The sequence below is a fragment of the Pollicipes pollicipes genome, unplaced genomic scaffold (genome assembly GCF_011947565.3).
Source record: "Pollicipes pollicipes isolate AB1234 unplaced genomic scaffold, Ppol_2.1 Scaffold_7261;HRSCAF=8764_pilon_pilon_pilon, whole genome shotgun sequence".
NCBI classification, from domain to species: Eukaryota; Metazoa; Arthropoda; class Thecostraca; order Pollicipedomorpha; family Pollicipedidae; genus Pollicipes; species Pollicipes pollicipes.
This window is the reverse complement of record NW_023597054.1, coordinates 57,124,060-57,149,804: the sequence shown is the minus strand read 5'-3', so window position 1 is coordinate 57,149,804 and position 25,745 is coordinate 57,124,060. Positions and strand designations below refer to the sequence as shown.

The window sequence follows — 25,745 nt, the reverse complement described above, 5'->3', positions numbered from 1 at the left end:
GTTACAAGCTTGCACCTGCTGACTGCTCCCGCTTCACGTCAGGCTTTTGCAGTGTGAATAGACCGGTTGGGGTGCGTGACCCTGAACCTCCACCCGGGACATGTCTCCGCAAACAGCACCTGACGTGCAGTTTGGCGACAGTGTGGTATTTTTCAACAACAGCAGTTTGACGTTTATTGAGTAAGGCACGCGACCACACGCAATGACTTTTCACAGCTACTTGACCCCGAATACGTTGATCCGCGCTCCCATGGTTCCGAGTGCACGTTTTCACAGCTGACAGATTCAGAAGCATGGACTCTGTCCTACGGACTTCGCAGGCACCACTCTCCCATCGCCAGTGCAGGGAACGGTTCAGTCTGGATTGATGTGCGACTGGATTCGGGCGCTCCCTCGTCCCTGATGAGCACAAACGCGTGCCGCGGCTGAAGTACCCGACATGTTCAAAGGCTTCGGGCTTTTCAGTCCAGTTTTCGCCCTTGGCCTAGAACCACAAGAACCGCTAACGCAGCACCGCGCCATGATTCACCGCACAGCACGACACCGCCGCTGATCGGAGCGCGGCCGTGGCCTCGTCTCAGAGACGTCGTGTCTACCACCAGCCGACCGCCGAGGCCGCCTGGTCCCGGACACCCGGACTGAGACCGCCGCGTTGTCTCACCATGCCCCCGCCAGGCATGACACCATGGGTGCTACTTCCTGGCCCTGGCGGCGGCCGTCAGGCAGGCCACGTACTGGTTCTTGAACACAACCGGCGCCTCGTGCTCGCTGAGGAAGTTCTGCTGCGGGCGCGTGCTGCGGTATGGGTTCTTCATCGGCGGCAGCAGTACGTCCACCTTCTGCTCCAGCTGGATGCGTGCCACGTCCTGCGGACACTCGAGCAGCGTGTAGCCGGTCAGCACGAGCGGCACGCCGTCGGGCACGAGGTAGGGCAGTGTCTCGCGCCACGTGTCGCGCCGCTCGTGGCCGGCGAAGCGGTGCAGACCAGCGTTAAAGGCGCAGATGGCGTGCGGCGGCCGGAACTGCGGGCTGCGGCAGTACGTGTGGTAGGATGTGCTCGGCTGAAACTCGCACGTGAAGCGCTTGCCGGCGGCGCGGCACGGCGCGCACGTGAAGTCCTGCTCAGTGACGCCCGGTCGGCTGCCGGGTACCTCCAGCTCGGGCCCCACGAACACCACGTGCAGCCGGCGCAGCCGCGGCAGCACGTTCAGCAGGAAGACGTCCCAGCGCGCGATCGGGTCGCAGTCGGTGGCGAACTCGGCGCCGACCACGTGCACGGTCAGCTCGGTCAGCTGGCTGATGTGGCCCTCGGGCGTGGTGGGGATGTTCTGCAGCGCGTACAGCAGCGACAGCGGGTACGAGGCGCAGTCGGAGAGAACGGCCAGCTCGACGGCGCCCATGCTGAAGGCGCGCTGCGGCCCCAGCAGGCCGACCACGAGGAACTCGCGGATGTGCGGTGGCAGCGGCTCGTACGTCGTCAGCACGGTGTCGGGCAGGGACGGGTCGCACACGCCGTGCATGTTCTGATGACTATGGATGTCGAGCAGCATGCGCAGGTCCTTGCAGAACTTGCCGTGGTTCTTACGCAGGTGAGTTTCGTTGCAGAAGCTGACAGAGTGGCAGCTGGTGCAAGTGTGCAGCTTGTCCGGGTTCGTCTCGTGGCACGTGTCGCAGGCGCGTGGGTACAGGAACATCTCCTTTTCGTAGGCCTCCATTGGGCGGTCAAGCATCTCCTCGCACACGGCCATGTGCTTGAAGCGAATCTTCTTCCACTGCTCGGGGCTGGCCACATTCAGCGCCTCCCGGTACAGGTGGTCGGTACCGAGGTGTCGCATGCGCTTAGTGATGACCTTGCAGAGGGCACGGTGCAGCGGCCAGTGCGCGCGTTGGTGCTCGGCCGAGCAGTAGGCCACCAGCCGGCAGTTGCCGCACGACTTGAGCCGGTGCTGCTTGGTGTGCAGCCGCTTGCAGACGTGACAGGCGTGCGCCTGGAAGACGGGCCGAGCTGGCTGCATGTCGGCGCCCTGCTGCATTAGCGAGGCGTACGTGCGTCCCTCGTCACTGGGCAAGAAGAGCGTGCGGTCGGCCAGCACGGGCCGGGAGCTCCCGACCGGCCGCGGCCGCGTACCCGACTCCGACGATGGGCCGGGGCTCACGGCCGCCGACGACTCTGGCTGAACTGGGGCCGGATTGTTGGCCGCCTGTCGGCTGGTGGTTTGGATGATCTCACTGGAGTCGACGACACCATTTTTAGCTTCAGATTGGATGACGGTTGTATGGGAGGTGTTGGACGACTGCGTGCCGTCAGATCCGTCGGTAGATGGCGTCCTGGCGAATGTGGTAACGTCTTGCCGTGACTTTTTTGGAGCTGCTGCAGTTCCCGTAGGGTCATTATTCGTGGTATCTCCTTCAGCTTGAAGCGATGTAACTTCCTCTGCGGATGTCCGCCTCTCACGCCAAGCTGCATCATTCCTGTTTCCTCCGGTTCGTGGCTTCTTCCTCCTGTTTAACCTTTTAATGGCGACGGGGGAGCGAGGTGCGTTCTGACTAGTAAACTTTAGGGCGTCCTCGTCGGAGTCTTTCGGCGATGCTGTGCCATCCTCGTTTAGACCTAGTTTACCATTTATCTCATTTCCTTTGGGGTCATCTGCTCCTAAGCTTGTCACTGGCTGGTTGTTGTCCCTCGCACCTTCTTCTTTCTCTTGACTACGTCGTTCGTCATTGTTTGCGTGCATCGGCGATGACTCACACACATTGTGGACGTGACGCTCTTCCGTTTTGTCGGAGGTGGTGGGAGTGCTCCTGGCGCCGCCTTGGATTGGGGTTGATGCCAACACCGGCGCTAGGTCACGGGCTGCCTGAGCTGGTGTTGTCAGCCCGGCAGTTACGGACGTAGCGGCTTTTTCGGAAGCCTCCTTCGACGCCAGTGTTTCTGCCGTCCGGACTGGCTCTGGTTCTCGTGCAGCCTGAGCTGAATTTACATCTACACCCAGAGACACGGGAGGTATTTCTGTGGACATAGGGGACTTTGGTATGTCTGCAGCCGGTATCAGTGTCGGATTCAGAGTCTGTGACAGCGCTTCTGCTTCCGCGGGGAGAGACACGGGAGGTATTTCTGTGCGAATACCTGGTGTCGGAATCTCCGAGACCAACGCAACTTTCGTCACACCCTTGTCCAGCTCCGGAAAGATTATGTCTGTCTTCAGCTCTGTCGCCGGCACCTCCGCCGTCAGGATCAGCTCCTGAAACCCTGCAGCTGGCTTTTGCAGCCCGTCGCTCGGTACCAGCGACGCCAGCTCGCCATGCGCCGCCGGCCGCTGCTCGCGGCCAGGCGGGCTGTCGTAGGAGAAAGGGTGCTCGCCGCCCTCGTCACCCTCGTCCAGGGTGTCGGCCGTCCCCGGCTCGCTCAGGTCCAGGTCGGGCTCGGTGCGCAGGCTGTCGAGCTGTTCGCCCGGCGCCAACCCCTCGCTGAGCGGTGAGGCGGTGAAGCCGGGCAGCGCCGCCATGGTGACGTCACTCTGCCTGCCCGCCAGCACCACGTCCTCGAAGTAGACGTCGTCCAGCTCCGCCGGCGGCGACAGGGGCGAGGTGGCCGAGTTGAACGTGCTGCGCCGTGATCGCGTGCCGTCCGACGGCGGCGACGGTGACGCGCGCGGCGGCCCACTTGCGTTCACGCTGAGCTCCGAGGGGACGACGGTCAGCGGCTCGGCAACGGCTGTCGGGTCGGCAGACAGGCGAGCTGAACAGAGTGTGTGGTCCACGGCTGTGGCGCTGTCTGGTGGTCTGTGAGACACTTCAGCCGGCGTCTCCGCGTTCTTTGTCGCATGGGTGTCCTTGTATAACTTGCTCTCGATCCAGACTTCCTGAGAGACGTCTTCCTCACAGAGAACGACCTCGTCGCCGCTTGCTTCCTCGTCCTCTGCGCTGAAATGTTCACAACAGCCTTCGTACAATGGAAAACTTTTGTTGCTGCCGTGGCTACTGCTGCGCGCCAAACTCTCGTCGTGTTTTGGCGCGGCGGGGTCGTGTTCGGGTTTGTCGGACCCCGCGTGTTCGTTTGACGTGTTCGATGGGATCAAAGACTCGTCGCTGGTAGCCGTGCAATCGGAACCAGTTCGCCGTGATAGCGCCTCGTAATGTCGTGCTTCAGCCGCGTCGTATACAGCCTTTTCGAACCACCAGTGACCCTGTATGTCCAGCGCTTCTGCTAAGGAGCGATCTGGTTTTGATGCCACGTTTTCCTCTGTTTTCACCTTTTCTCCTGGCTCGTGCTCGTGCTTCTCACTCGCTTGATCTGCGCTCGCTTCGCTTGTATCTGGTGAATCTTGCTGATCTTCGCCTGCTAGTTCTTTGCTGATACGAGATTCGTCTTTCTGGACACGCCTTGTTTCCTTCTTTGCCTTAGGTCTTGTGCCTTTGTTTTTCTCCTTTCGACCTGACTTACTAACGTCCAGCGTTGGTCGTGCAGGATCTCCCGCCTGCCCAGTAGGTTGCTCTTGAGACAGATGAGGCCCTTCTATCGGCACCGGAGTTGTATCTGGCGGAGCCTTGTCACCAAGTTTGCCGTTTTTGGCAGTAGCGTCTGCATCTGCTGTCTCTTCTGGAGCTTTTGAGGCTTTATTAGTCGGCTGTCCTTCGGCCTTGAGGTATCTGCATTCGCTGTCCAGATCGACGTCCAGAGCTGGCACCACATTCAAGATACCGTCTTTAGGGTCCGTCGCCTCCACAATTCCCTCGGCCGTGGCTGTGGTTTCCGCCGCTTTCTTTTCCTGGTCTTCGGATTCAAAGGCATTTTTGAACCCTTCCTCCAGATCGTCTCCAGCTGACAACAGCAGATCGAAAGCGTCTGGTACGGCTTTTGGATCTTCCAGTTGCTCACTTAGTGGCTTCTCATTGGCGAAAGCATCCGCTGTGGCACATGCCACTTTTGGAACTTGATCGACGTCCAGAGTTGGCACCACATTCAAGATACCGTCTTTAGGGTCCGTCGCCTCCACAATTTTCTCGGCTGTGGCTGTGGTCTCCGCCGCTTTCTTTTCCTGGTCTTCGGATTCAAAGGCATTTTTGAACCCTTCCTCCAGATCGTCTCCAGCTGACAACAGCAGATCGAAAGCGTCTGGTACGGCTTTTGGATCTTCCAGTTGCCCCGTTAGTGGCGTTTCATTGGCGAAAGCATCCGTTGTGGCACATGCCACTTTTGAGACTTGGATTGACGCGTCACCGGACTCGAATGCATCTTTGAATCCCTCCTCCAAGTCATCACCGGCTGACATTAGGAGATCAAAAACATCCTCTGTTTTCTCATCGTGCACCTCAATTGGCGGCGCTGTGGAATCCTTGGAATCGGACGTGGCATCCACTACTTTTGTTTCCTTGATTGACGCCTTCTCGGATTCAAAAGCATCAGTGAATCCCTCGTTCAGGTCCTTTCCAACAGACGTCGGGAGATCAATGATATCTGGTTCTGTTACAGCCATTTCCTCTGTTGGAAACACGTCAGAACCAATAAGTTCGGCTACGTTGTCTGCTGTTTTCGGCTCCTTGTTTAATGTGTTTTCGGACTCAAAAGCCTCTTTGAATCCCTCCTCCAAGTCATCTCCACCTGACGTCAAGAGGTCAAAGACGTCTAGCGTGGCTTCTTCCATCCTTGGCTTTTTGGTGGATTCCTGTTTTGATTCCAATTTTTGATCTGCCTCCGTCTCCCTTATGTGCACTTCCTCGATTGGTGGATCTTTGGATTGGAAAGCATCCTCGAACTCCTGTCCCGAATCATTCCCAGCTGACGGCGGTGTACCGTTTGGTGCGGTATCCATCTTACCCATTTCGTGGATCAACTGTCCTTTGGTTTCTACTGTTGTGGCATCTGTGCTTCTCCAGTCTGGAACTGGCGAGTCGTCCGATTCAAAAGCGTCCTTGAAACCCTCCCCCAGGGCGTCGTCAGCTGACATAAGCAGATCAAATGCATCTGGTGCGGCTTCTGCCTTCTCCTTGATGGCTCGCCTATCGTATTCATCACCGGCTTGTGCGATTTCTTCCTTTTCAGAAGCAGGAGCAAGGCCCTCGGTCCGATTATCTCCTTGTATCGTTAGACAATCGAAGTCATGCGCTGTGTTCTCGTTCTTTCCCGTGTTTTGTTCTGAAAAGACCTTTTCTGCTTCGGAAGCTTCAGTCATCGTGCTCTGAATGACAGGCTCGGTTGCTGCTGGCTCCTCGAACGTAAACGATTCCTCAAAACCCTGGTTTAGATCATCTCCAGATGACAGCAATAGGTCGAAGACATCTCTTGCAGGTTCCAGCGCCTCACCACAAATGCCTGCTGGTTTTGTTTCAGGTTCCACTCGAGTGATCGCACTTTCGGCCGCTGTCGATGATTCTTGTTTTCTTTTGTTTTTGGCCTCGAGAGCCCCCTTGAACTGCTCCCTTAGGTTGCTCACCGACGACATCAGTTGTTCAAGCGCATCCTTTGCTGTTCCGGCGGTCACATTTGGTTCCTGGACTCCCTTTTCTGAAGGCACAGTGCCCTCTAAGACGGCCCCCGTCGCGGCGTGCACAGAAGTCATTGGCGTGCACAAGTGCTCATTGGCATGCCCTGACATTTCTTCTTCCATTCCTTGCGGCTTTCCGTTGGGCGTACCATTTGGAGGAAACTGTGCATTTAGCGACCCATCGACGTTTGACAGGGGTACTGTCGTTAAACTGGGTTGCGTCGTTGCGTCTTCTGTCTTCACTTCTGTCTGAAGCCCGTCGTCACATGGGGCATCAAGCGTCTGTTCTTGTCCTTGAGTGACCGTTTCCGGCTCACCTTTCCGTTCGCTGCGCTTTCTCCTTCGCTTTCCCTTCTTCGTCTCTACAGTTGTCCACTGGTCGCCCGTAACTTCCAGCGCATTGGGCTCCGGAGAAGCACAGTCTGTACTCAGACCATTTGAGTGGATCCCTGCAGGGCTGGGCGTTGATGTGATACCGTTACTTGGGCTACATTGGTCGGTTACTGCCTGACTCCGACCTGTAGTGCAAGGTTCCAAAGATACTGCCGCAACATCGGTCACTAGTGGTGCACCCATTTCGCCCCCCTGTGTCGGGGTGACAGGAATGTCGGGCTCTTCTTCAGACGTCTTCCGCCTGCCTTTATGGCGTTTGTGTCTCTTTTCTCCCTTCACCTTCTCTCCATGCTTTTGATCCTTAGCGAGTTCGTTTTGCGGAATCGTTTTATCTTGAACAGGAGGATCTTGCTGGCTAGCGGAATGCTTTGCCTTCTTGCTCTTCTTCTTTGAGGTATGGCCACGTACGTCAGTACTCTGCATTTCAGCGTCTTCAGTTGCCGGCGTAGCAGTAACCACCTGCTCAGTCTGTACCGGTGCTTCAGATGGCTTTTCATTTCGTACCGGACCTTCAGCGGGCTGCTCATCTGATGACGGGACTTTAACAGACTGCTCATCTGGTGACAGGACTTTAACAGACTGCTCATCTGATGACGAGACTTTAACAGACTGCTCATCTGATGACGGGACTTTAACAGACTGCTCATCTGATGACATGACTTTAACAAGCTGCTCGCATGGTATCAGGGCTTCAAATGATTGCTTACTCGGTGTCGGAGTCTCAGGGGGTTGTTCGTCTGGTGTTGTGGTTTCACCGGGCTGCTCACTCGGTGTAAACGCTTCAGGTGGTGCCGAGGCTTCAGTAGGCGGTTCATTCGGTGCCGAGGCTCCACAGGGCTGTTCATGTTGTACCGGGACTTCGACGGCCTGTTCACTTGGTATGAGAGTTTCAACCAGCTGCTCACTTATTACCGGGACTCCGGTAGGCTGCTCACTTGGTGTCAGGATTTCGGTCGGCCGCACACTTGGTACGGGGGCCTCAGGAAGTTGTCCACTTGGTAGCAAATCTTCGAGAGGTTTTTCAATAAACACCGGCGCTTCAGCAGGCAGCTCGTCTGGGCCTACGGCTTTAGCTGGGGGCTCACTTGGTGCCGGGACTTTAACAAGCTGGTCACTCGATGTTAGCACCTCAACAGGCTTCTCACTTGGTACCGCTGCTTCAAGCGGGGTCCACTCACTTTTTACCGGCACTTCAAGCGGCTGCTTACTTGGCGATGGGGTTTCGGCAGGCTGCTGACTCTGCACGGTGGGTTCATCAGGTTGCGTGTTCCGCACAGGGGTGTCAGTGGACTGACCATTTGGTATCAAGGTTGCGGCAGACTTTGCACCCTTCATGAGGTCTTCAGCAGTCTGCTCCCTCGATTCTGGAACCTTGGCATCTGGCAACAGGGTTTCGCTCGCGTACTCATTTGGTGAGAGAGGTTCAGCGGGCTCCTCACCTTGCGCCGGAGCTGCGAAGATCTGCCCACTTGACACCGGAGCTTCAGTGGGCTGTTCACTCAGCTCTATGGGCTCATGTGGCTGTTCACCCTGGCTTAGCGCTGGTACTTTATCCAGCAGCTGGCTGGGTGCCGGAATTTCATGACTTAGCTGTGTGGGTGATAGGGTTTCCGGAGTCGGCGTCCCAGGCGCCGGTATTTTATCAAGTGACAGGTTAGCTGCTGGGATTTCATCCGTCGGATGACTTGCTGCTGGGACTTCATCCGTCGGATGACTGGTTGTTGACGTTTTGTCAACTGGCTGGCAGAGTGCCAAAACCTCATCTCTCGCCTGGCTGGGTGCTGTGACTTCGGCCGGCTGGCTGGAGGCCGGGATTTCATCAGCGGACTTGCTCGAAAGTGCTGTCTCATTCAATTTGCTTGGGACCCGTGGCTGGCCCCCCAGGCCGTAGTGCCGCTCGCAGGCCAGCCTGAGCCGCCGTTCTCGGCCCGACTCGACCGACGACCAGATGTTCTCGGCCAGGGCCGCCATCGTCTTCCGCTCGTTCTTAGCATTGTTCCGACGCACTGTCTGCGGCAGTGTGTCGGTGATGCCGCGCTGGCGCCGACCCATCGTTGCCTGCCGACGAGTGGAGAAAGGGGGTCAGAATCCTGCCGACCCCAGTCTCTCCAATAACATACGGGCCCACCTACCACTGCAGCCTGCGGACATCGGAGGACATAGTTGGACGCTTGCTGACTTGTTGCCCTGGCAACGCATAGTCAAACCCAGTAAACATCACAGCCTGCGGCCGCAGAGGAGAGCGGTATGAGTGGTCCCACTGGTGCCAGCCGGTGCAAACACAGACAAGGCTGCTGACCGTCACTGCATGCGCGGACCGTGTCCCCTGATTATCTCCGCCTGTTCACGCACGGACAAGGAAGGGAGGATTTTCCTGCCAGGTGACACAGTCTTGCCAGATAATAATACGATAGTAACACATAACCAGGCGCAGAATGATTACTGTCTGAAGGTACGGACGAGTAGATCACAGTTCGACCGACTCGGGTCATGCTTGTTATATGAAGGGTCTATAAAGCTCCTCTTTGTATACATACACAAATAATCCAGTCTTCTTGATCCAACACACCAGGCTCCCCAAAGAAAATTATCACATACACTGCCACGATATACCCACATACAACAGTGAAACCAAACATGCGCGACCTTCTCGACAACTATGTCGACAGCTGAAAGGGCATAGTAGGTTAAGGCTGGTGACCGAATTGGGCTCTTCGGTGGCCGTCTTACAAAGTATAGGTTGACCAACGCCTTAAAAGGTGTTGAAAGTCTATATCACCAAGATAGGTCCTGCATCTTAGTGTTCTCGGGCAATGAGTTTAGAGTTCTCGTGTTGAAAATAACTTACTTCAGTATACTAAGATGAAATGATCAACAGCGTCATAAACAACTTGGCTATGATAGGAAACTTGACGTTTCAAAGCTGTCTTCTTGGTTGGATTTTTTCGCAGAAGTCAATCAACACCACCCAGTATTTCTGTCACTCTGAAACACAGGGCACAAAATGCGTTCATTCCATTCCTCAACACCCTTTTTGTGGTACAACCAGAGTGGCCAGAGCGGCTAAAGCACAAGCAGAATGTAAGATATACCTACCAACTACGCTGTAAAAGGTCCCGTCCCGCACTATAAGTTGGTACGTCCCAAAAGCGCGGCTGGTTAGAGCGCCTGCCTTCCGATTCACACACCTGTGGCGAGATGGATGCGAGACGCTTCAGGCGCCCGCCCTTCGTCTCCGACTGACGTCGCCTGTGGCCGGTGGCAGTCGTCACGCAACGGTCACTTAACGTCAGAGGGTAGAATGGACCGTGCCAAAGCATTACGGTAGATCAAGCTTTCACCGCAGAGTTCTACCGTTCACCCGGATTTCTACCATCGAGTCAGGTCTCACTTAACGAGCACTGTTTTGCATGGACGCTCATCCCAGAAATGCATTCCATCAAAAGGCTCGGACTACATCTTTAAAAAAACTTAGGCCGTTCCCATCATACTTCACTACAATGTCAAACCCATCATGGCTTCTAAGAAAGCAGATGAATTACAAATAGGTTGTGTATCTTCGAACGTAGACGTGTATTGTACTGAATTTCATTTTCCATGAGGACGGATGCAAGGCGCCATGAGTGAAGCCTCCCGATTGTGCCGCAAGCTCCCGGTTTAACAAAACATTAGATTCGCAAAGAAGTCGCAGGAGTAATAAGACGACATAGACAGTCGTTGAATAAACAGACTGTGTGGATGAAGTTACCGTTTATTCAAGGTGGCAAGGATAAGTTAGCCCACGCGTTACTCAACCGTGTCTAGTGTATTTTTCTGCAAATAAAGACCACGGTGGCATTTGGATGCTATTCAACCGCAAAATGGGATAAAAAACTATCGATCGATCATCCAATCGTGCTCAATTAAAAGCAATCAATAACCATCTTCACAAGGGGCTCACAAGAGCTCACAAGTATGAGATCATGTGCAGGGCTTTTACTTTATTTTTTTTCTGGTGATCTGTGCTCTAGCACATTGCGTGCGACGGCAGCGGGGGACGTGCCAACTCCCACCTACCTGCGAAGGCGAAGAAGCTGGCCATGATAAACTTTACTGTGTCTTCTGATACATTGTTCTGGGATTAAGCCTGTGGAAAATTTTGAGATATTCTCAACATTCTCTTCTTTATTTTTTATACAGGAGCTTTCGCCTAACACTGCAATAATGCTGGGAAGTGTTGTCCCTAGCGTGAGCGCGACGGCTGAGCACTAAGTCCCAAAGGACCAATACTTATGTTGTTCGGGGCTTGGAGTTGGAGTATTCTGTTGGACTTGGGGTTGACAAGCTGCCCTTGGAACCAGAAAATGCTGGTGGTTGTAGAAATCAGCGAATAAAATATGCTGTAGCACCTCCAACCTCATTAAAATTTGGGACCTTGTTGATAAGTTGCGCTGCATGTGTACTGCTATTTTACTGCTGTTTTACTGCTTTCCCCTGCTTACTTTTCATAAGCAGTACAAACATCGATGATGTGAATACAGGGTGATATACCGCGTTCTTAAGAACAGCAGCGGTTGAAACAGGCACAGATGCGTCTTCCCTTGTACACACTCGCTTCTGAACAGCGATGACTTCTGGTGAGCGACCTTTATGATCCTTCGGAACGGTGGCCGGGGCACAGGCATTTTCACTGTCAGCCCGGTAAAACCTATATTATCAAATCATGCAAGGGGAAACTAAGGCCATGTGCAGCCTAAATGCATGGCGCTCAGACAAATGTCAGCTGGTGGCCGCGCTAACCTTGCCAGGTGGTGCACGATGTTCCGGTAGAAGTATTGACCGTAGGTGGCCCCAGTCTGGACCAGCCGCTGCGCCCCGGTCCCTTCTTTTACCGAAACGATGTGCCAAGAGCCTTCTTAGTAGTGCCAGCTCGGTCGTTGTCACCGGCCGGCACCAATCATCGCATGCATCATGCTTTGCTTTTTTGCTTACATCCATGATGTGTTACACGCAAATGAATGGGCACGTCTTCTTCATAGCTGAATGTCATAGCACAGCACTTGGGACCGCGCTACTTTACGGCACCCACTCGGCCGCTGAGGGTGTGGCGGCTATCCGAGAGGCGAGCAGAGACGTGGAGCTTGATACGGACGTGATGTCATCGTGTGTGCCATTGATACCGTGATGTGGGGAAGATAACGCGATAACCGTGAGTGCTGCATAGGCCGCCGTTCATTGCTGGTAACTCGCATTCCCGAGACATTTATCCTCACTGAGTCATGTGTTGGCATGACCTGCAATATTTATCCCCAAGCCCAAGCTGTTAGGCCGGTATCAAGCTGCAGGTGGCCGTCCGAAGCATGACGAGCCAGGTCCCGAACCGACGGACGCCGTGCCGAGCGGGAGTGTGGCGTGGGCCGATGCCGCGCCCGGACGCGTCAGCAGCTCTGCCCGCCAGAGATTCAGACGTCTGCTGGCGCGGGTCAAGTATTCCAACGTCGCGTCCAACCGTCCCAAAAAAGGATGTGTTGATTTTAGAGTCCAGTCAACACCACGCATTGTTTTCGCGGCACATATCCAACATACGGAAACTGGGTGTGTGTTGTTTGAAATGAGGTAAGCGCGTCGTTAGAAGTAAGGTAAGGTGAGGTAAGCTTTGTTTAAAGTAAACGCCCCAGTGCGTTGTTTCAAGAGAGATAACGGCTCGGCAGCGGGCTGTCACCGACACAGGCTGGGCATGCTTGTCGAATGCCGGAACCCCTTTTGAGTGTTTTGATGTCATCTGTTGTGCTTCCATACGAAATATGGAGGCGTCCCAACAGCATGAGAGGAGCTACAAGGCCAGAGGAGCTGTAAGGCCTAAGACGAGCTTTCTTTAAAGGCAACAGTGCTACCTTGGGCAGATGCACGTTAGCTGACATAAAATGGCCATGAAATATGTCAGCAGTGCCATGAAAGTAGCCAAGTCCGCCCCACCCCATTTCACAATGGCCCGTGTTCCTTACGCGTGTCTGTATCGACTGGGTCGACTAGCAATTGGCAGTTAGGAAATCGCGCCAAAATTTCACTCCAAAATTTTTTGGGGGGCCTTTTGCATGACAGGTGTCAGGGAGGACCTTGACGGACAATAGACCAGACAATCCCCGGTCAAAGGCACAGAACGTTAAAGCGCTCACGCCTGGTCACAAAAAGCTTAAGCCCACACGGACACTTAAACGGGAAAAATGGCAGGAAAGTTCACTCTACCGTGGTAAAAAAATCCCAGGGCTTCTGAGCGGTTCTGGTGATTGAGAATCAAGCCCTATACTTTCCAACCAATAATCAAAGCACCCCGGCATAAACCAAAAGTTATGGAACTATGCTTTCTACCCGAGTGCTCGCTATTTTATTACCGTCCGCCCTGTTTCTTGGCAAGGTCCCTGGCCGGCGGGCCTCGCGCCGCGCGGCTTGGCTGTGGTTGAGCGGCGTGCAGTCCGCTACAGGTCCGCCACGGACACCTGACCGTGGCCGTGCTTGGCATTAGTTGAGCGGTGTGCAGTCCGCTGCAGGCCCGCCACGGACACCTGACCGTGGCCGTGCTTGGCTGTGGTTGAGCGGTGTGCAGTCCGCTGCAGGCCCGCCACGGACACCTGGCCGTGACCGTGCAACTGCCGGCCGTGTACCGGCTCCCAGTGACTCATGCCATGACGTCAGCGCGATCATAGACGGGTGATGTCACCTCCAGGAGATAGGAGCGGCGTGGTTGGTCCAGTCAGTCGGCCGGTCTGGGTCGGCTGGCTCGTGTGTGGTCCGTCAGCGCGCCCCGGCGTCAGCGGCAGGGCCTCCGACCCCGGGCCCCGGCTGACGGGCCTCCGACCCCGGGGCCCCGGCTGACTGGCCGCCGGCGTTGGCGCCTCAGGCCTGATGTATCAGCCCTGGCCGACCCGAGACGGAGTGCGGGGCTGTTGCTGCCCTTCTCTGCCGCCTCCAAGCGCGGCAGAGGCGGGCTCAGGCTCGCTCCGATGGACGGCTGCTTCTGGGTATCGACATGGCCACGGCACCCGCCACGCGAACCTGAGTCCGAGTCACGGAGCGATCGGCGTGGCAGGAGGGGTCGCGCCGCTGACTGGGCCGGGCTGTCTCACACAAGCACAGACCTACACAGGCCCGCCAAACCCACAACGGGCGTCTGCACGATGAGAATCTCGCATGCAGCCGGAGCGCTGGCGTGCTCCGTCCAATGACCGCACCACCTGTGCGGCACGGACCTGCCGGGCCGAGTGAGACGCGCGGAACAATACGACACGCATTGCCGGGCCTTTGGGCTATCGGTGAATGCTTCATACAATGAGCTGATGCACTGCTTTGCTATAACAAGAAATGATCCGGGCCAACCGCAAGCATATCATTGAAGAAGAAAGCATGCTAATGCTAGATTAGACGAACCGTGGAATCTTGAACCCTGTTATGTTGCTGAAATTTTTGTTATCGATGTTGTTAGCGTTACGTCGGCAGGCTTCAACATATCTTTGCCTCGTAAAACAACCGCTGCAGCGATTGGATGTGCATGAAACTTGAGCCTATGTACCGCAATACCGATGACCGCGAGATATTCTTACCTTCTCCTGGACTGAGAAAGGCCCTCGTCTGCCAAAGAAAATAACCGGTGCTTCCGTAGGGCGAATTGGAACTGTGCCAACGAGGCGGCCCGGCACCCAAGCTTTCTGTTCCGTCCCGTAAATCCGTGCCCGTTACGAAAATATATGGACGTTTGTGGCCAGCGCAAGACTCCGAGACCTGACCTTATGGCACAGGGTGTCACGTGGCGTGATTAGTCGGCAGTGGCGAACGCTGCTAGAATGGTTTGCAAACACCGGCTAGGCCAGACGGCTGAGTGTAATGTGCTGCACTGTCAGTCGACAGTGATCGTGTGTCCCACCTTTCCATGTTCGCTCGCTGAGCAAGATCTACACCTGAGTGTCAAAGCAGATCTTCAACCCGCTGGCAATCGGCGAAGTCGGCAGAAGACAGGAAAACAGCACGTTTCATCATATTCGCACTGTCATGTCCAGACATGCATCTAGACTGTATGCATGGCTGTGGGCTTGTGTTGGTATAAAACCCGGATACGCCCCTGAAGGTCACCAAACACATATGATCAAGGTTTCTTCTGGAGTGAAAACGAATATGCTGGCACTCCCTCACCTTGAACTGGTGTGCTGTCTCTTGAGGAAGCTCAAATACACACAGCTAACTTCTGGCCGACTCTCGAACGCTCTCCTCCAGACCGCCTCTTCAGCGGACGTGTGTGACGTCACAGCTGGGCGTCGCACAAGCCCCCCGGCTCGTGCGGTTGAAAATAGGCCTGCCGCCGTCAGCTGGCGCCACGCTGCGCCGCTGACCACGTGGTCAGATCAGCACCTCCCAGGCCGAGGCGTGCGGGACTTAAACAGCACGGGCACTGGCAGGTCGGGCATTCGGGCTTTGTGACCACTGACACCGGCCCACCGGGATGGCAGGCGTCGTATAAAATCAGTCGTCCTATTAAGTAGGCCTTCGCGCCCTCGCGTCCCACCGGTACCGCGTTCTCGTAACCAGTCTAGGCACCAACCGTGACCGGACCGGTCAACTCCATGACACCGACACACGCCCCTCGCCTGGGTCCCTGCCGTCGGGCGCTGCTACCCAGACCATCTGTCGAAAGCGGGCCGTGACGAGGACCGGGCGGGCTGAGTCCCACACCACCCCTCCGGCGCTGTGGCGTGCCTGCCGATCAGTTTTGACCACGCATGGCCGGCGGCCCGTTGGTCGTCGCTCACAGGCTCCGAAAGAGATGTTCGGCCGCTTACGGGTATCGTGCAGCCTCAATTAGCTATGTAGGTGTGGTCGTTTCCAGGGCGTGTATTTTTGCTGTCAGCCCATTTGTACCACGTTTTGACAGCTCATTCGTTGTGCGGGCAACGAGAAGCAATCTGTTGTTTTATGTGCGCGCCTGGCAATGTGGAAATTTCAAATTTTCCATCGTTTAACCCTATTCCCGACAGTGGACGGCGGAGCAGGCTCCCTTGGTTATCCGAAAGGGCTGGAGCAGGTCATTCAAGCTTCTAACTTTTCCGAAATACTTTTTGCTACGATCAGGCACATGACATGCGCAAGGGTCGTTCAGTCTCGTTTATCGGTGTTGGCAGGGACATCCGGTCAAATTTGGCGAGACAGTTTTTTTGGCGAGATTTGACCTTCTCTTGCTATCGACTTGAATCTACAAACCTGTTCTAAGCATAATTTTGCTGCTCAGTTTAAGTCATTGACCTTTTTTGATCTCAAAGAGGTCATGGTGACCAAAAACCTACGACATTATTTTGATTATTGAAATTCAATAAGCGATTATGTCAGGCGGCACTTTCCTAAGACAAAAGGATGCTGTGGGTAATGTTAGGCCAGTTACCTGCTCTGATCTTTAAAAAGTCCATGAAAGATGCTGTATTTGTCCCTGTTATCACGAAAATCGAAATTTAGCAGCCGAAACTACCCCATAAAGCAAACTATCTAGTGAAAACAGGCTGGTTTTGACCTTAGTTTGATCTTCATACCTGGCCCAAGATCAATTAAAATCGTTTTAGTCCTGAATTCAATTGTCCGTTTGTCTAAGAAACCACTTCAGCGATGGATGGCTTTATCTGACACTCCGTTGTAGCATCATGTTGAACGATTTCCTAGACATTGCCTTCGCTGACAGTCGCAGCCTGACTCTGACCTCTCCTCGGCCAGCAACCTTACAAGATACATCCAATGTTTTTATATGAAATATCTATCATTTAGTTGCCTACAGCTGTGCAAAGTTTGGTGCGGCTACGCTGATGGTGGATGATGGAAATTGTTCTGTAAACGTGTTTTGGGCGGGCAAATTTACCCGAGCGCGCGTTAAAGTAGTGACTGGTGCTTTCTTTGAATACGATATTTGGAATTCCGATACAGTGCAGAGTGCTGTACGGGTCGCCAATGCAGACATACAAGAGATACTGCCCGGTATCTATAAGCAAAAGCGTGCACTTCATCCAGTGCCTAGAGAAAAATGTTGATACGCACGGGGACAAAGGCGTGTTCAGGCTTTACGAAAGGGGATGGGGAGCGCGCACATGGCTTCAAACCAATGTCAGCATAGCGGTACTATGACTGGATAATATCAAAACAAGTCCGCATGTGAAGGTGGTGGAACAGAAAGGAGAAATTCGGTATGGCCCGGGAGCTGCCCTACACTGAACCTCATTGAAAATACGTGGGACACGTTACAAGCGGGCCTCAGCGAAATGGACCATGCAAGAGTGCCACGGAGCTGCAGGCGGTGTACAGAGGGAATGGGCGAGCATCTCGCCCTTCATGCTCTTCAAGCTGGACGATTGCGTACCAAATGGGACTGCCAAGGATCTGACATTCCAAGGGAGTATCTACGTAGGCATGCGAAGAAAACACGTAACGCGGGCGTGATGCGCTTTACAGATGGTGTAAAGGTGAGACAAATTTGATAACTTAGACCTAGAACCTAAATGACTGTTTTTTATGCAAGTACTCCTGAAACTGTTCACCATAATACTGTGCTCACCTTCCGGAATCTTTCAGGTCGACAATGTTCTTTTATAATTCACGCCATTTGCACCCTGTCCCATAGTGCACTTCATTGGTATGAGCGCAGTCGATGCGCTCTAAAGCCTAGATAATTAACACCGGGTCTACAAACATATCGGTCGCGAGTCAGTTAGGTGGAACACCTAGGGATACTCTTGTGTTCATTTTCTGGCTTTTGTTTTTGCTAGAGGTTTGCAATTCCCAATGTAATAATTTCGCAGCGTTTTGGCCTTTGCATGGGTCCTACGGGAGGTGAGCAGATGACAATGGTGTTTTCATTATGGCAGTGTTTTAGTACGCACTTAAACGACCGGCATCCGGACGTGTGCATCTGGATTTGGGTTGCTTGGGATTCGTTGCGTTTGAAAAGATAACGGTTTGAATAGGAATCTCCTGCTGAGTTCACAAAAAAGGAAACCTCTTTGGTAGGGCCCAATGACTTTACAGCGAGCTTAAGTGAACTAACAATAATTTGAATGAAACGTGCTATGTGCGAAATTTCATCATTTCAGATTGTCTGTCATCTTCAGATGCTGCGACCTCTGCGTTTAATTCAGTAAGGCTTGTTTGGAGGTAGCTGGGTCATCGTCCAACGATAGCCAGCTTGAGTGACGTAGCCAAAGGAAGGGGTTGCGACGTCGCCCGCTTTCATTTAAGAGGTGGGTGTGCAAAGCCCACCTTGCTCAGGAACGTAGCCAAGGGGAGCCAAGGGGTCCATGCCCGTTACCCCCTGGGCCAAAATTTTTTCACTACGTACGGGGCGATTTCGCATTGCACACCTTACTGGAGAAATGGTATTGCAACAATGATAAACGAGCTTTAGCAATGTTTCCAAAAAAGTCCAGGGCCCCTGGACTAGACATGAGGCCTCCGCTGACATAAATTGGGACTAATGCGGTAGAAGGAGTGGGCTGCTCACAAAAAAGACTAATTTCAGGGCCATAAGCAACACTTTGAGACCAGCCATGTTGGTGGGAACCTCAAACAAACTTCCACCCCTTTTCCGTTGCGAACTTCCACCCCTTTCCAAAGCTTCCACCCCTTTCCCCCCTTCCACCCCTTTCCTCTTCCACCCCTTTCCGGCCTTGTGAAACCCTATCTACATATACGGCCAAGGTCATCATGCCAGGGAGGCATACACAATGGATGAAGCTGCGCTCCGAAAGGACAAGCTGCCATCTTGTCATCCTGGCTCTTTAGACTACTGCTGACACATCAAACAGCCTTGGGAAATCGCGAGCGATGACGCATTCGCATCAAGTGGCTCATATCAAGTGAAAAATGGCAACTCGGGTATCGGACCGATTGGTAACAAATGCAAACAGCTGAGCACCACGTCCGGCTCATACAAGTGCGCATTTCGATGCGATAGGCGCGGGCTTATCCAGCCGAATATCGATTGGCGGGGTTAGCTGCGTAATCTGGGATATCTGCGACTCTCAGCGGCTGGAGGAGCGCTTCGAAGCGCGCAGATGACGCTTTTTCGGATTTGAATCGGATGCCGTTTTCCGTGGACAATGCTCGACGCACGCTTGGCATCCAGATGATGGAGCAAGTCCGGTGATAGCATTCTTTTGTGCGATCCCGAAATGACATTGTAATGCCACTGAATGCAATGTCGGCCGTTTTTGTTTCTTTGACCTCGGGGGTACGACTACATGGTCCGTGCGTTTTGGTAATCCCCATAAGCATACCTGAGAGCTAATTTAAGAGCGCTCACTTTTCCAAATATGTTCCCGTCTGTTAGCCCACCCCAGTTGGCTCAGTGGGTGGAGCCATGAGGCTTTGAGGGCAAGGTCGGCTCGGCTGGCATCGTGTCATTGTTCTCTCCTCCAATATGGTTACCGCAGTATTGGCAGATTTTGGACTGAACGGAATTCGGATTAACATGGCCTAGGGCCTGGAATAGACGGCAATCTGCCATAGGGTGATGTGCCAGCTTCATCACAGTAAATCCAGCCATCACAGCACATCACATCACTCAATCACAGTTACCTGGGCACTGCTCGATCTTACGTTTCACTGAATATCCGTGAACCGCTCAATTGTCCGCGACTGGACACTCGATGTCTCCTGTTCACGGGTCCTGGGCGCGTCTCTGTCCCATGTGAGTCACAACACCAACAACCCGGCGCGCAACTGAGCAGCTGCACGGGCGCCGCCCGAACCCCTTCTGCACGACCCCATGACACCAGCCGGCCGGCGCGCAGGCGCCACACTACCGAACGGAGGCCATGCAGCCGGGTTCGCTTGCGACATGAATCGGCGTGCTCAGCGGGGCCGTGCCGGCACATAGCGGCGTGATCACGAGCTGAGCAAGCTTCCCACCCGACCATGACGTGCTGACAGACGGAGTGTGGCCATGACGTGCTGACAGACGGAGTGTGGCCATGACGTGCTGACAGACGGAGTGTGGCACAGACGCTTTGTTAACAGACTTTTCGGCGGTGTAGACTGGTTTGCGCCGATGAGACGGCAGATTAGGGAATGTGTCTAGGGTCGCGAGCTTTCCGTGGCGGTTAGTTTGGATGGGACGAGCTGCTTTCATGTGCTGCCTCGACCAAATTCCTTTCGTAGGTGTATTTATCGGCAACGTGTGTCAGATATGGCAAAATGTCCCGTGCACTATGTGTGCTGTCAGCATGTATACCATGCATACCACTAGCATGCGTGCTCAGTGGTCATGGCATATCGACAGATCATCAGCAAGTACATCTGCTAGTGCGAAGAGATCGCATAGGTTTCCACCAGACCCACGCCTGACGCGACAGCTCAGTGCAGGACACATGGCGGGACACGCGGTTCCCGTCCGCCGGCTCCGGCACCACACACGCCTCGTATGTCGCACCCCGCCGACACGCACAGCGCGCTGCGCTCTCCGCTGTCGGTCCCGACTCACGTGCCGGCGCCGCTCGTCGCTCCTCTCGTCAGCGCTGACCGCCGGGTGTTGGCCGCTGCTGGCGCGGTGCGCCGTACGTCGCGGTCGCCGCCGCTGTCCGCGCCGCCTGCCGGCTGGCTGCGCGAACCGCCGGCCGCCTGGCCTCCACACCTGGCACTGGTGGCCGCGCGGCCGCAGCCGTCGCCGCCGCCGCCGCCGCCGCCCGCCAATTACAGCCGCCGGGCACGGGCCGTGTCACCACCGCCGGAAGTGACGGCCGACGGTGACCGGCCGGGCGGCGGGCCGGTCCGGACCGGGTCAGCCCGGACAGGTCAGCCGTGTCGACGGGGCTGGGCGGAGGAACGCCACTCCCTGTTTACACGTGACCTCCAACTTGACCCGCTGTCGTTCAGCCTCCAATGAGTTAAAATGACGAGGGGTAGGTCGGGTGAAAATACAGATTGGGTCAGGTCACGAGGTCAACATTGGGAAGTCGATTACGTCAGCGGGGTGCCGATGCCGAGTCGATATCAGGCTAGTTAGCAGCAATTGCTCTGACAATAACTTCTGCTATGCTGAAGGCAAGCGGGTGATCAAATGACAGTAGCTCAGTTCATGGGCTGATGACATGTAAACAGCATCAGTGTATAGTGATTAGCCTTGCCACGATCCCTCTGCTGTTACATCGATCTTGTACCGCTCAGTAACGCGCGCGCTTGCCATTAAGCAAGTACGTGCGTTCTCAGGGACATCCTCAGGGACCGTCAATCTACTCACCGGAGTAGATTAACGGCCCCTGAGAATTCAAACGAAAATTTAATGGCAGGATCTTTCTGGCTCTTCTCAGTGACACAATCTAACAACAGGTTCCCTGGAGGTACGACACACCGTCCATCATTGTTGGTCAGTGTAGCGGTCGGCACGCTGTTTTAGGGCAGGTTGGGGGGGGGGGGGCGAGACGGGACACGACGCGCGGGGCGCGTGCGCCGTCGATGCCAGCTGGGCGGTTGCCTCAGATCGTGCCTTTACTTCATCGAGGCGCGAGCCATTTCACCGCCAGCGCTCCGCCATCGCTCTGAATTCCGCGGACGCACCGCTGTTCCGGTCTGCCTGTGCATGTAAGGAGTCGGATGCCCATTGTCGTGGCTGGATTCGCCGCCAGGAATGGGTGGGGATTTCACCAGGTCATTCCCATTGTGCGCCATCAGATCAACGACCGCCGCCGGGCCGCACCAGTCCGGCGGCCGCGCCGCCAGGCGCGGTGAGTGACGTGTGTCGGCTCAGTGAACTGGCCGGTGTGTGCAGGCAGCCGTCCGTGTTTGTTGGCTCGGTATGTTATAGTATGTGTCGGCTATGTGAGCTGTCTGGGAGTCGGTGGCATGTTGTCTTACCTGGTGCTTGTTGGCTCTCTGAGCTGCTGTCTGGCGTTTGTCGGCTGGCTGAGCTGCTGTCTGGCGTTTGTCGGCTGGCTGAGGTGGTGTCTGGCGTTTGTCGGCTGGCTGAGGTGCTGCTGTCTGACGTTTGTCAGCTGGCTGAGATGCTGTTTGATGTTTGTCGGCTGGGTGAGCTGCTGTCTGACGTTTGTCGGCTGGATGAGCTGTCTGGGAGGCAGCGGCATGGTGCCCTAACTGAGCTACCCATGGGGCTGTGCCTGTACCCACCCACTACCTGGGCCTAATCAGTTGTACCTACCTGTCCCCCACCCGTTTGCATCCCAAAGCACTTTAGTTTGAAATTATCGGAGAGTTTCGGGAAAAATGCTCTTTGTGCCCAAAGATGCCTTTTTACTTTGATAATTGCAAAACTATGTTGAACGGAGCTAAAGTGCAAGCAGTAACATTGTGTAGTATGCCCTGTAGTGCCTACCCGATGTTTCGTAGGAACCTTATTACTCATGCCCTTACCCTTACCGAAAATCGTTCCCAAATCTGTCCCAACCCAGCCTGCTACCAGTCCCGTATTGCCACCCATGATTTTGCCGAGCCCGTGAAGTCCTCTCGTGCCGACTGTGTGACATGTCTGGCGCCTTTTAGCCGTGTGAGCTGTCTGGCGTATGTGTCAGCTGGCTGCGCTGTCTGTCTGTACGCTGGTTGCGTGCGTACGTGTGTGTGTGTGTGTGTGTGTGTGTGTGTGTGTGTGTGTGTGTGTGTGTGTGTGTGTGTGTGTGTGTGTGTGTGTGTGTGTGTGTGTGTGTGTGTGTGTGTGTGTGTGTATGCGTGTGTGTATGTACTATCTGATGTATGCCGCTAGGTGATATGCGATGTGAGTTGTCTGGTGCATGAATATGAAGGTTATGCACATTGTCTGGTGCGACGACAAATACCACGGCACCACTGCCGCTCCTTGACCCCATTATCGATGCAGGTATTATCTGAATGCGTTCTGCCACAGAAAACATTTCATCAGGGTGATGACATGTGGGATTATACGCGTATGAAATCCTGAATGTTGGTAGACAAATTTGCGTGCAGGTTTTTGCATCGTAAATCGACTGTTTTGAGGGTGGGGATTTTCAATCATCCGCATCCACTTGCGTTACTGGAACATGGCGATGACATTCTCTTAGTTCTAAGATTGTTCGGCGATGACATATGTAAATTAAAACGGCATGTTGTGTTTAAATTGCATCAGGTCGGCCACAAACATAAGCATAGGCATGTACGCAACGCGATATTTCCAAACTGTGTGCTTACGTGAAGCTGAGCAAATTTTCTTTGTCATGGGTCCCAGTGATTTTGCTTGCGGGCTAATCACACTTAGTTTCGCTGCTCTTCATCTTCTTTATTCAAACACGGAAAGTAACGAGCTATGCCAGAGTTACATGGGAAAAGACAGTGGCCTGCCAAGGCCAGACACCTCACGACACACAGAGCTCAGCCTTGAGGGAGGGTACGAACCCAGACCAGCCGTCCACAGTTGGCCGCTCCAAAAACCGCACCGTGCGCTGTATGTACCTGCCAAACTGCCACCGCAGCCAGCGAGCCGGCCGTACTCATCCATGCAAAGCGCCGCATCCACCGGCCCCCTCGTCTTGTCGCCTTAGTGACGTCACTGACGGCCCCATGCGGTCCGACTCGGTGCGGGCGCTCCCGGCTGGGTGGTCTGTCCGCGGCTGCAGGTATTGGTGGTGGGGGACGCGGGGCGACCGATAGGCGCCGGTGCCGCCGCCGAAAATAGAGCGGCCGACAGGCGCCCTCTAGCGGCGCCACTCCGGAAGCAGGCTTCTCGCCGGCGCAGCGGCCGTCTGCAGGCCAGGATATAAATAAACGGCGACTGTGCAGCGCGCAGCGGACGGCGGCGACCGACGGCCGGCGTCGGAGGTGACGACCAGCCGGCGGCGGCGGGGAGGTGACGACCGGCGGCCGGCGCCGGCACCGGCGCGGGCCGACCGGCTGGGCTCGGCGCGCGGGGAGGTGATTAGCCGGCGGCGGCGGCGCGTGCGAGCGCGACAGACGGCGGCGCGCCGCGCGTTGGCCGACGGAGGCGCTGGGCCTGAGAGCCGACGTTAGGTCCGGCCCGGTCAGCTGATGGAACAGTCGGCGAGCGGGCTGCTGACGCTGCCTGCCATCTAGTGACAAAACAGGAACTGGAGAAGTGCAGTGATTTGGGGATGTGTAGAGGGACGGAAGCCTTTTGAACGATGTGGTGTTTTACCAGACATCTGCCGTTAGCGTGCCGAACTTCGGTTCCATCTTCGAGTCTGCTACTCACGGGTTCTTTAGTGCGAAGACTTACAGCCCACAGCCACACCTGCACTCTGAGCAAAATTGCACAGCTACTACCAGATTTGCCAGCATTCAAATTTTGATTCTAGTCGTACCATATAGGTACCCAGACAAAAAAACCTCAGGAAACAGGACAATGCAGCTGTAGACCGGAGTAGACCAACAGGCGTTCGTTTGTGTAGACGGAAGAATGACTGACGGGTGTTGACCATTTTCTGTCTGTATGTCGGAGAGCGAGGAGAGGACAACGGCAAAAAGTGACACGCCTGTAGATCGTCGGCGTCGGGTGCCTGCACCCAGCTGTTTTCACTGATGACGACAAGGCCGGCCGAGCATGCAGCTGTAACGCTGCGTGCCCGGGACCTTCCGAGCCAATGTCAAAAATGAACGTGGCGAGTGAAATGATATTCATGAAAATGCTAGATCACGTATCGAGCTTCGACAACATCGTGGCAGGGACGCTTGAGGTCTTCTCAGCTACGGAGAAATCACAAATTGGCAAGTCACAGCTCATAGACCTCATAAGCATCACGGTGCGGTCACAGTCTTCCCAGGACCCAGCGAGGCGATATCAACTCACGCTCCATCTGGTCTTGCATCAGCACGGACCCAGCGTCACACGTGTTGCAGCTAAAGCGATGAATTGATAAGGAGCAGTTGCACCTCCCCAAGCGGCGGACAGGTAGAGCAATGAACAGCGCGGTGCCTCCCCTGACCTTGCAAGGTCACTGGTGAGCAGACATGCCGTGCCGCTTTGTCCCGGCCTCGACGGGGTCGGTCTGCACATGCGCGAAGCAGAATTCGACTATTTTCGTGCGCGTATTCTCACTTATCTGCTCGGAGAGGTGCCGCGTGGGCAACAGTCTGGCAAGAATTTGTTGCTGCTGTTTGTCAAGTAGACCCAGTGCTAGCAGTCAAATATGAAGGAAGCATCGGTGAACAACCACCAAACAAAAGCTTGTGCATGTGTGACCGCAGAAAGAGACTGGCAGCACGACACATACTCAGCTATTGACACGGGGGCTCACGACAGCATGCAAGTGACAGGCACAACTTTGCGGTTTTATTCGGAGTGAATTAGAGCGTGATAAGCATGCTGCGCCCTTGCATCAGTGACCGGATCATTCATGCGGCGCGCGTACACTGTTCTGCTGTCGTAGAATAACTAGCATCATTATCCATCTGTGTCCTGAGGTTAGCTCCAAGGCGTATATATATATATATATATATATATATATATATATATATATATATATATATGATATTATGTATATATATGTGGTGTGTGTGGTGTGGGTGTGTGTGTGTGTGTTGTGGGGTGTGTGTGTGTGTGTGTGTGTGTGTGTGTGTGTGGTGTTGTGTGGTGTGTGTGTGTGTGTGTGTGTGTTGTGTGTGTGTTGTGGTGTGGTGGATGGTGTCGTTGTTGTGTGTGGTTGTCACAATGATAACATGCAATTTGTGGGGGCCGTGGGTCCTACATGTTTTGACGTCCCCGCGAACAAAATTGGGAAATGCAAGGGGCTAGCGATTCCAGCCATATATATATATATATATATATATATATATATATATATATATATATATGTGTGTGTGTGTGTGTGTGTGTGTGGGTGTGTGTGGTGGGGTGTGTGTGTGTGTGTGTGTGTGTGTGTGTGTGTGTGTGGTGTGTGTGTGTGTGTGTGT

At 54.6% G+C, this 25,745-nt stretch overlaps 1 protein-coding gene across 7 annotated transcripts; it reads right to left on the bottom strand.

Annotated features, from left to right (window-relative positions):
* Nucleotides 1-160: 160 nt before the first annotated feature.
* LOC119112445 (uncharacterized) lies at nucleotides 161-20,418 on the bottom strand. Of its 7 annotated transcripts, none has more exons than XM_037236634.1 (3): nucleotides 20,359-20,416; nucleotides 9,727-9,863; nucleotides 161-8,936 (listed from the first exon to the last, which is right to left on the bottom strand). In XM_037236634.1, the coding sequence occupies exon 3, from the start codon at nucleotides 8,928-8,930 to the stop codon at nucleotides 693-695; it is 8,238 nt and encodes a 2,745-aa protein (XP_037092529.1). In that variant the 5' UTR covers nucleotides 8,931-8,936; nucleotides 9,727-9,863; nucleotides 20,359-20,416; the 3' UTR covers nucleotides 161-692. The 7 variants fall into 7 exon arrangements, with proteins under 7 accessions (XP_037092529.1, XP_037092530.1, XP_037092531.1 ...); XM_037236635.1 differs by lacking the exon at nucleotides 20,359-20,416 and adding an exon at nucleotides 19,455-19,697; XM_037236636.1 differs by lacking the exon at nucleotides 20,359-20,416 and adding an exon at nucleotides 15,042-15,213.
* Nucleotides 20,419-25,745: the final 5,327 nt, after the last annotated feature.

What these genes read in the sequence shown, in the direction of transcription:
- LOC119112445 (XM_037236638.1), bottom strand. Translation starts at nt 8,930, where the DNA reads ATGGGTCGGCGCCAGCGCGGCATCACCGACACACTGCCGCAGACAGTG.